The sequence below is a fragment of the Bubalus kerabau genome, chromosome 8 (genome assembly GCF_029407905.1).
Source record: "Bubalus kerabau isolate K-KA32 ecotype Philippines breed swamp buffalo chromosome 8, PCC_UOA_SB_1v2, whole genome shotgun sequence".
NCBI classification, from domain to species: domain Eukaryota; kingdom Metazoa; phylum Chordata; class Mammalia; order Artiodactyla; family Bovidae; genus Bubalus; species Bubalus kerabau.
This window is the reverse complement of record NC_073631.1, coordinates 116,238,124-116,248,495: the sequence shown is the minus strand read 5'-3', so window position 1 is coordinate 116,248,495 and position 10,372 is coordinate 116,238,124. Positions and strand designations below refer to the sequence as shown.

General features: G+C 58.0%; 1 protein-coding gene across 6 annotated transcripts; it reads right to left on the bottom strand.

Annotated features, from left to right (window-relative positions):
• Window positions 1–3,573: 3,573 nt before the first annotated feature.
• Window positions 3,574–8,962, bottom strand: REPIN1 (replication initiator 1). Of its 6 annotated transcripts, none has more exons than XR_008718170.1 (4): window positions 8,828–8,962; window positions 7,900–8,097; window positions 4,561–6,347; window positions 3,574–4,275 (listed from the first exon to the last, which is right to left on the bottom strand). XR_008718170.1 is itself a non-coding variant. In XM_055591259.1 (4 exons), exon 4 carries the CDS (start codon window positions 6,331–6,333, stop codon window positions 4,654–4,656), a length of 1,680 nt encoding a protein of 559 aa, XP_055447234.1. In that variant the 5' UTR covers window positions 6,334–6,347; window positions 6,904–7,042; window positions 7,900–8,046; window positions 8,828–8,962; the 3' UTR covers window positions 3,574–4,653. The 6 variants fall into 6 exon arrangements, 5 of the variants coding, with proteins under 5 accessions (XP_055447234.1, XP_055447235.1, XP_055447229.1 ...); XM_055591259.1 differs by adding an exon at window positions 6,904–7,042 and having other exon boundaries at window positions 3,574–6,347; window positions 7,900–8,046; XM_055591260.1 differs by adding an exon at window positions 6,904–7,042 and having other exon boundaries at window positions 3,574–6,344; window positions 7,900–8,046.
• Window positions 8,963–10,372: the final 1,410 nt, after the last annotated feature.

The following is a 10,372-nucleotide window of genomic DNA, read 5'->3' as shown; positions in this document are numbered from 1 at the left end:
CCCATCCGCCTAACTCTCCCCTCCCGGTCCTTGCCCCGCAGACGCGCGCTCTGAAACCGTTCCAGTCGCTGGGCCACTCTCGGTCCGACGCCAGCTGCGCGCCCGCACCGCCCTAGGTGCCAGAATCTGGAGGGAAAAAAAAAGACACACGGAGCCCGCTCCGATGCTCACACTCGATACATGCATGTATCATGATGGTGGCACTTCGCACGACAGCACACCAGGTGTTAGATGTTCGCGTCTCGTGTGACTAGATAGATATCGCCCTCCGCACCCGCGCGGCCCTAGGCACGTCGTAGGCGCGTGATAAATGACCCCGAGGTTTCCAGGAGAGATTTAGACATCATTAAATCCAACCCCTCGCCCTGCGGTTGAGTAAACAGTGACTTAACTTTCCTGAGTGGAGTGCGACTGCTGATTTAGAGGCAGCGTTCAGATGGCCAAGCAGGGTCTTAGTCCTTCAGAAGAGAGGATTTTCTCATCTACCCACCCTGATCGGAAGGAAATGCTCCTTTATAAAGTCAATAAAATTCCTCACTACCAGCTCAAAACGGGCCGGCCAGCTAGGGCAACTCCCACGGGCACACTGTCCGGAACTGCTTAGAAACTGCCTTTGGGACATGAGGTTGATACGGAGAAAAGCCAGGGCCTCATTCTGAGACTTCCTACAAACCTTACTGTTAAGCCGTTGGATCTTACTCTAATCAGTCAGCAACTGTCTACTAAGCGTTTGCCCGCGAGCTCAGCTGTTGTTTAGCCTCATGTCACAAGAGGAACCGGGAGCCCAAGATTCTGTTTTGCCACAGTCTTCGTGTGCAGTTTTGTTCTGTTTTCTTTTTAACAAAAGATACTTTCTGTCCCTGGACTTTGACTTATTCATCTGTAAGAGTTAATAAGTTCCTAGTTACAGTCAGCTGTCCACATCTTCCGATTCCACATCCATGAATTCAACCAATAGCCCAATGAAAATATGCAGGCGGAAATAAAAGAAAGTTCCAAAAAAAGCAAAATTTGAATTTTCCCGGGTGCAGGCAACTGTATATAGCATTTACATTAAGTATTATAAATTATCTAGAGGTAATTTAAGGTATACAAGAGGACATGAGTGAGTAAGGTTATATGAAAATGCAATACCATTTAAAGAAGGGACTCCAACATCCAAAGATTTTGCTATCCAGGGGAGTCCTGGAAATAATCCCCTGAAGATCCTGAGAGACCCTGGGTTTTTGCAGGATGGTTCTACATTGGTTCTACAGAAGCATTTGTAAAGTGTAAAACCCTACCCAGTGGCCAGACATCCCTAGGTTCAATTCAGTTCAGTCTCTCAGTCATGTCCAACTCTTTGCGACCCCATGGACTGCACAGGCCTCCCTATCCATCACTAGGTTATCAACCCTTTAAAGAGTCTCCGTCATCTTATTTTCTAGAGTACCTAGGGGGAAGTTCAACCAAGACTTACGGAATTCCTGTGTTATAGTTCCGCTCTGCCACTGGCTGTGAGTGGGAAAGTCATCTCCACTCTCTGGCCTGCTCCCTCTTTCAACAGAGTGAAAGACTTCCTCCAGATAGACATTTCATGACCAAGGCTGCTTCAAGGGTGGAAAACAACGAGGCACGTCTGGGATCCTATTTCCCTTGATGGAAAACAAGAGGGAGGCTGCACATGCGTGTTTGTGAAGGCACAGGGAAAATGTCAGGAAGGCCACCCCCACACTCTTTACTGGATGCAGAGAGAAAAGCCACAAGGCGGGGTGGTGGGGAGGGCTGGAGTGGGGGAAAGTAAAGGATAACTTTCACCTTAAAAAACCTAAATATCTCTTCATTGTTAAATTTGATAATTTAATACTTTGTAATTGTAGAAGGAGGGGGAAAAAAAACCCTGGACTCTTTAGAAGGGGAGGTCCTCTTAGCAGCGTGTTGACCCCTCCAATGGGGCCATCCCTCACGTGCCCTGCTGAGCAAGGACTCAGCTCCCACCAGGCCCCCTGAGGGACTCAGGAAGGAGCCATGGGCAAGTTCACTCTGTCCTTGCCTCCTTAAGGTCACTTCCGTGGATTTCCCTGAACTTTGGTCCTCTTCTCACCCTCTGCCCCAAAGCAGTGGACAGGCGTGTTTCTAGGGGACCCACCACCAGGCATTTCCTTTACAAGTAATGACTTCTCAGGAAGTCAGGAACCCTGATCACATTCCCTCACCTTCATCCTTTTCCCCAGTCACCCCATCCCAACCCTTGATGCCTGAGGACCTGTTTCCTGCCATCATCCTCAGACATCTAGCTACTCTCCTGATCACTTGAAAAAAGCTCCCTTCCCTTGAAACTGCGCTGCCCTGGCATGGCTTGTGCGTTCTCAGTCATGTGCCTGTTCAGTCACAAGAGCGCTCCGTCGAGTCCAGCTCTTAGAAACCCCAGGGACTGTAGCCCACCAGGCTCCTCTGTCCGTGGAATTCTCCAGGGAAGAAATACTGGAGTGGGTTGCCATTTCCTTCTCCAGGGGCTCTTCCTGACTCAGGGATGGAATGTACATCTCTTGCACCTTCTGTATTGGCAGGCAGATTCTTTACCACTGGTACCACCTGAGCTCCCTTAAAAAGACATATTTAGGTGGGGCTTTCTTGAGTCATGTTCCTAGGTCATTTCAGAGATCATTTGCCCTCCATGACACAGGTTTTGAAGTGAGCCCATAACCCCATAAACCTCTAAAAAACTTTGAAGCTGTCTGCTTCCATCCTACACATTTAGAACCCACCCCACCCCACATCCATCTCTCTCTATTCAAATTCACAATCTGTGTATAGGAATAGGTCCTCCCAGACTTAGGCCTCTTAGGGTAAGATTGGGTCTTATTTTTGTAAACTCCGAGTTTCCACTGCATCAAGCACACTATAGATATTTAATACTTGTCTACACCAAAAGCAGCAGCACTGCATTTGTCTAATAAACATGCACCGGTGGTCAACAGCATGGTTTTCGGGTTGAACAGACCCAGGTTTGAATTGCTTCTGGTGATTAACGGTTATATGACCTTGAGCAAATGTTTTCATCTGGAAAGAAAAAAAAGCAAGTACCTATTGAACTCTAAGTTGTTAGATAATTTAGGTAAACTCCTTTGCAAGGTGCCAGTCATACAAACAAATGGTGGTTGCACCAGACTCTGTGCTAGGTGCTGGAAATCTATGTAGAAACTAGTGAGACAGTCAGAAGAGCCTGTCAAAAACAGGCACTCAAATGCATGTGAAACAACCAGTGCAGCGAAGCATACGTTGTAACAGACATAAGCATTGCGGCAGGCCAGCCAGGGAGGCACAGCAGGACAGCAGCAAGTCAGACCTTCTCTCCCAGATGACTGACACTGAGTGGGGCTGACCTGACCCCACACAAGGCTGGACTCCTACAGAAGAAACCTCACTTGCTGAGGGTGCCTGACCCTAAATCGGGGAAGGGGTTACAGCTAGGGGTAGTAGAGAAGCTTGAATCCAGGCTTCACCCATCCCAGCCCTTGGTGATGTGGAACAGCCGCCCCTCCCTCCATCTCCACAGCTCCCCAGGACAAAGGAACACTTACAGCCACCAGCTCTAAAACCAGATCTTTATTCTCTAGTTGGAAAAGGAGGGTTAAGTGGTTGTGTTTAGTTCCAGAGAACAAGGCCCAACAGTAGAAATTACAGGGAAGTGGACTTCATTCATTATAAGGAAGAATTTCTAACAATTAGAATTATCCTACAATAGAACCAGGGCCTCAGGAGATTCCCTGTCACCTAAGTGTTCAAGCAGAGGTTGGGGATCCACACGCTAGAATGCTGGAAGGGAAACTCACCCCCACTTCCCATCAGCTGGCCTTCTGTTAGCAATGGGGCAGTCCTCCCCACAATGTGCTGAGCTCTGAAGGGAGTGAAGGCAGGCTGGGGTGTTCGGACAAAAGCCCTGACACAGGGCGGCTGACAGCCATGGGATTGCTCTAAGTCCTGGGAGGGTGGCTGGATGAAGGCAGTCGCAGCGTGGGAAGATGCTCTGGGGGGGCGGGGGGGTGTAACTGATCTTTCGGGGGAGGAAGGGGAGCCAGGGCACTAACAGTAGACGGGTCTCTCCAAATCTGGGTGCCTGTGCAGGGGCAGGAGCGAGGGGCCGGGCTGGGGCAGGCTGGAGGAGCTTGGCATTGCCTCCCAGGACTGGAAAAGGCCCAGGTGCTGCCCAACAAGGCCGGCAGGTTCTCCCAGGTGTGTCCAGTTGCTCCACTGATCCTCCCGGGCATTCATTCACTAAGGGCTGAACCACACCTACTTGCAAAAAGAAAAAAAAAAAAAAAGAGCCGAAGGAACTCATAGTAAGAGACGGGACGTTAAGGCGTTAACACCAGAGGGGTCTTCCTGTCCACTGGTGGCCCCTCCGGCCGGAGGGCTCTAAAAGGTGAGTGGAGCTGCTATTGCTACTTTTCCAGGGCACAGAATAGTCGGGACCGAACCTTAGCAAACACCAGCGGGAGGCCGGGGTCCCTGCTCTGCAAGTGGACTCCCTGATTACAGCGGGGGACCTCCCTCCCTAACGGGGCCGGCTCACCCCACCTCGCCACCCTCCTCGCCGACAGCAGCAGCAGAGGGCACAGTGTGAACGACGCCCGGGCCCGCCCTCCCTCGGCCTCTGCCGCCCCGGCCCGCTCAGACGTCGTGCTTCTTCTGGTGGGCCAGGAGCTTCCCCTCGTCGTCAAAGGTCTGGCCACAGATGGCGCAGCAGAAGGCGCCGTCCCGGATGTGGCTCTTGCGGTGGGTGATGAGGTTGGACTTCTGGCTAAAGCTGCGGTCGCAGTCCGGGCAGGCGTAGGGTCGCTCGCCCGTGTGGATGCGCCGGTGGGACACCAGGTTGGACTTCTGGCTGAACGCCTTGCCGCACTCGGGGCAGACGTACGGCTTCTCGCCGGTGTGGATGCGCCGGTGCGCGGCCAGGTAGGGCTTGTGGCGGAAGGCCTTTCCGCAGTCCGGGCACACGAAGGGCCTCTCGGGCGCATGGTCGCGCCGGTGGGCGGCCAGGTGGCTCCCCTGGGAGAAGCGGCGCCCGCACTCCTCGCACGCGAAGGGCCGCTCGCCCGAGTGCACCCGGGAGTGCGCCACCAGGTGCGTCTTCTTGCCGAAATGCTTGCCGCACTCGGCGCACGCGAAGGGGCGCTCGCCGCCGTGCTGCCGCTGGTGCGCGCGCAGGAAGCGCTCCAGCCGGAAGCCCCGCCCACAGTCGGCGCAGGTGTGGAGGGAGGGCGGGGCCTCTGCCGCTGCGCTTGGCGGCCCGGGCCCCGCCGGGACCTCGGTGGGCTCGGGGGCCGGCTCCGGAGGGGGCTCCGGGGTGCGCTCCGGGGCGCTGGCGGGCGGCTGGGGCCCGCCCTGCGCGGACCCCTCGGAGCGCTTGTGGATCTTGCTGTGCGACAGCAGGTTGGGCTTGTGGCGGAAGCGGCGGCCACACTCGGTGCACGGGTACGGCTTCTCGCCCGTGTGGATGCGCCGGTGCGAGGTCAGGTAGGGCTTATTGGTGAAGCGCTTCCCGCACTCGGGGCACTGGTGCGGGCGCTCGCCCGTGTGCACGCGGCGGTGAGCGATCAGGTTGGGCTTGTGGCGGAAGCGCTTACCACAGCAGGCACACTGGAACGGGCGGTCGACGGCGTCCCCGCCCGGCCGGGGCGCGGTCACCGCCGGGCGCCCCCGGGGCCGCGGCCCCAGGGCCTTGGCCGCTGCCTCCTCCAGCGCCTCGGCCACGTGGACCCGCTTGTGTGTCACCAGCTGGTCCCACTGGGCGAAGCTGCGGCCACAGTTGCCGCAGATGAAGGGCCGGGCCTCAGGGGCCGGGGGGTGGCAGCGCCGCGAATGGGCCCGCAGCTGCTTTCTCCGCCAGAAGCGTCTCTCGCAGGCAGGACAGGCGATGGGCCGCTTCGCCGCCGAGTGGGCCCGCAGGTGCAGAACCAGGGCCACCCAGCCTCGGAAGCTCTGCCCGCAGAGGTGGCAGGCAAAGCCCAGGTCTGGGGTGGCGGCGGCATGGACCTGGCAGTGCAGTGCCAAGAAAGGGGCGTGGCGGAAGCGGCGGCCGCACTCGGGACAGGGCCGGGGCAGGCGGGCCTGGCAGCGCCGGGCATGAAGCCAGAGGGCCACCCAACCAGGGAAGTGCCTCCGACAGTGGGCACAGCGATGGGCCCGAACTAGGGCCTGGCCTCCGGACTGGGCCGCGGCGGTGCCTCGCGACCTCAGCCCCTGGGGCTCCTTCTCCAGGGTCTGGGGCGACTCCTGGGAGGGCCCGGAAAGGAGTCGGGGCTGGGCCGGGTCCATGGCCACGGGGCCCCTGCAGCGACGTTCCAGCATCGGTTCTTCCTCTGCTGAGGGTGGAAAGGCACAGTCACGCTGGAGAACCACACAACCTGCCCCCCGCCCCCCGCCAGCCCCTCCCAGCGGACCCAAGAGGAGCCTGCCCCCTCCACTCCTCCAGCCCTGAAACTAGGACCACTAGACTGCTCTTCTGCTTCCTCCTATTATGTTATTTCCATCTTGGGTTTCTAGAAAGCATTTCAAGTAAATCTGCTGTTATGTCTTTACTGGCCCTGGAAACGACTAGAAGGAAGAACCCTGACCCTTCTTGGAATCCCCCTCCGGCATGGAGTAAACACGCCAGGGCTGGCTGCACAAAGATTACTGCCTTGAAGTGAAGTGAAGTCGCTCAGTCGTGCCCGACTCTTTGCGACCCCATGGATAGTAGCCTGCACCAAGCTCCTCCGTCCATGGGATTTTCAAGGCAAGAAGTACTGGAGTGGGTTGCCATTTCCTTCTCCAGGGAATTTTCCCAACCCAGGGATCGAACCCAGGTCTCTCACATTGTAGACAGACGCTTTACCGTCTGAGCCACCAGGGAAGTCCGATTGCTGCCTTGGGACTCACCAAAACACGCAGTCACCTCCCCCTTCAGCGCTTTATATGCTTTCCCAAGTGCTTCCCTCTCCTTGTTTCTATTTGCTCTTGTCACATCTGAGCTTCGCAGCAACTCAGTGAGGCTGGTCAAGAGATACGAACTCCCTGTCTGATGGATGAAGCCACTGTTAGGCACGACAGGGTGACAGGACTTGCCCCGGGGGGCACAGAGTAAACCTACGGCAGAACCCGGACGAGGGCTCCAATCTAATCCCGTCTTAGGGAAGGCACTTTGATCTCCCTAGCCTCAGCCTCCCACGGCCAGGAAAGCCAGTGAGAACGGCCCCTTCTCAGGAGCAGGAGAGAGCTCCGGATGCTACTGCCAGCCCAGCGCGATGCCAGGCCACTGCCTGCCCAGACTGTGCCCGCATTCTGCCCGCCTGTCCTCCGCCCCCGCACGTGATGAGGACACTGCAGGAAGGAGAGCGCTCTTGAATCCAAAGAACACCCACAGCTTGCTGCCCTCGGGGGTGAGCCTGCTTCGCTGCCTTCCCTCGGGGGACTGGGATTACTGGGGCAAGGAAAGGGAAGGAGATTGTAATCTCTGTCCCCTGTCCCGGCCTGCCCCAGCCCCGCCAGGGCTGCCCCATGGGCAGCTCTTCCAGAGCGGGGAGAACCCAGACTCCTGCAGGGGAGTCTCCTACACCCACTGCCAGATGGGGTGGTGATGAGACTCCTAAGGGACCTTCACTGCCTGCTCACAAGTTCCCCCTAAGTTCCCCCGAACCTGTACTCCTCTCCAGGAGCACAAACATGACTCATTCCCAGCGGCCAGACTGAGCCCTGGGAAGACTCCCAGGATGTGATGAACGTGAAACTTCCCCCCTCTCCCCCGTCCCCGGCCCCCCTTCTCCCCGCTCCACAGCACCGCCCCCCACCCCACACCCCCCCCCCCCCGCCACCCCGCAGCTGGGCACTGGGGCCACGAAATGGTGCGAGAACCCAACAAAGAAGGCCACACTCTACCCTGGAGGCTGTGGAGCTGGAAATGAGGCTTGGCCCAGCTCCTCCTGGGGCTGTTCCCGGGGATACTTCTGCGGCTGGAGCGCCTGCTTCGGCCCACACTCGGGTAGCCCCCGGATGTCAGCGAAAACTGCAGCAGTAAAGACACCCCTACCCCCATGGCAGAGCTCAGACCTCCGGTGGCAGAGAGGCCAGCCTTACCTGCGGGGAGGGGAGAGGACGCGTGCGTGAGGCTCAGGGCTCCCCGAGGGAAGTCATCTTTGTGTCCTCGGCAGCCACGGCCCCCTCCCCCACCCCGGCACCCCGCCGGGCAGAGTGACCTCAGTGGCCATAGGATTAATAACTGAACGTGCCCCATACACCAAGGAAGCCCGGGGCTGCGTTGGAGGCTCACTTACTCCCCTGGTAAGGTCACAGCACGAACTGTCCATGCTGATGGCCAATGGCCCCCGGGCCGAGGGCAGGAACTCTGAAATCGCCGCTGGCTCCCCTTCCCCCACCCTCCTCCCGACAGAATTCCAGGCCGGGTTCCCAGGGGGGGCTGCCAGGCGCGCTCCTGTGACTAGGACTCGGGCAGAGTCCCCTGTCGCGTCCCAGGTGGCAGAGGGCCGTTCAGACCCCTACACCCCCCCTTTTTGTATTCGAGCGTGTGCTTTGGCCCCCTCCCCCCCCCGCCGTCCACGTTCGCGGACACACGGGTCCGCGCTCCCCGAAGAGGGCCCCCCCTCTCCGGTCCCCACGCAGAGCGCGGCTCATGGAGCCTGCGCGCAGGTGCGCGGACTCGCCCCCCGACTCGGTCCAGCAGTGCACACCCCCCAAACCCCGCGCGCACCCGGTCACGAGCCCCGCAGGTAGGGCCGCCCCCCACCCCCCGCCACCACCACCACCACCACGGGCCCGCGTGGAACCCCGCGCCCTGCCCGAGACGAACCTCTCCGGCGGGGAGCACGGAGGCGCGTCGCGCGTCCATGAGGCCCGAGAGCCGGCGCCGGCCGCGCTCGCCACCCCGCCGCGGCGACAGCAGCAGGTTCGGGTTCACCACCGCCAGGCCCATGCCCAGCCCCCCCACCCCCGCCCGCCCCGCCGGTTCCCAGCGCCACGTGACTACAGGAGCTGCCGAGGGTCAGTCGCGGGCTCGGGCCGGCGGCCGAGGCCGGAGGGCGGGGCGGGCCGCGGGGCCGGCCTCGCGGGGCCCCTCTCCCGCCCCCAGCGCGCCCTCGCGGGCCGAGCGGGGGCCCGACTCCGTTGCCATGGCTACCAACGGCCGGATTTTTCCGGGACTGGCCCGGCTCAGGTTTCCCCGACCCTTTGTCCCTCCCGGCGAGCGCGCATCCCTGGGCGACCGCGTGGCCGGACCGCGGTCACTCGGCGAGACCCGGCCTCGCTGGCCCGAGCCTTGGCGAGGGCGCTCCTCGACCCCCACCCACCGGGTCGCCCCCCTCCGCTTCTCCGGCCACCTGGACCTTTGGCCGCGCCGCAGAACATGAATAGCGCAGCGGCTGAGCCCGGGCTGGGGGCACAGCTGACCCGAGAAAGTCGGCTTCTGGGTGGTTCAGAGCTGGAAAAAAGGAAAGGCCCGATGGGGTGAACTTTGAAAACGGGCTGCCCTCGCTTCAGAAATCATCCGAGCGCAGGCTCCCCGGCTTCCGTGCCTGCGGGACCCGGGGCGCGGGCGGTCCTGGCACCCAGGGCGCTGCGCTTGGAAACGCACCGCATCCCAAGGGCGAGTGCGGAGGCAGGTGCGAGTCTGCGTCCCTGACTCACGGTCTAGCAGGTGGCCTTGGCTTTCCCACCGAAACACTTACTGGGTTTTCTAGACTTGGACAGTTTCACGTAGTCTTATGCTTTTCAACACAGGCAACTTTATAATTGTACAATTTTTTTAAAACTTTATTTTGTATTGGGAAGTGTAGCTGATTAACAAGGTTGTGACAGTGTCAGGTGGACAGCAGAGACAGCCGTACGCATACACGTATCCGTTCTCCTGTACAATTATTGTTTAAAACACAAAGTCTGTTGCATTAATAGGAAATAAAATATGCAGATTTCTCATACTTACCTCATACATTTACATTAAATGTAATGTAAAATGTCAATTACATTTAATGCCTTGGTATGTATCACCATCAGGAATCCTTTTGGATATGAGTTTGAGCAAACTCCAGGAAATAGTGGAAGACAGAGAAGCCTGTCATGCAAGAGTCGGACACGACTTAGCGACTGAACAACATACGCATCATCGGGCATTTTTTCTAGGCTTATCTATGCTGTTTGAGGTTGGGGTAATGCCTTACAAAGATGTATTCTGCCTTTTTCGCTTAACAATGTTGTGAATTTTAAAATAAAATATTATAACAAGATTCTTAATTGCAACATAACTGCATATACATTTTCTACTTTTCTGTATCATGGATTCATATTTTATTGCAGATGCCTGATTTAAAAATTCTAGAAGTGGGGAACTGGCAGGTCAAAG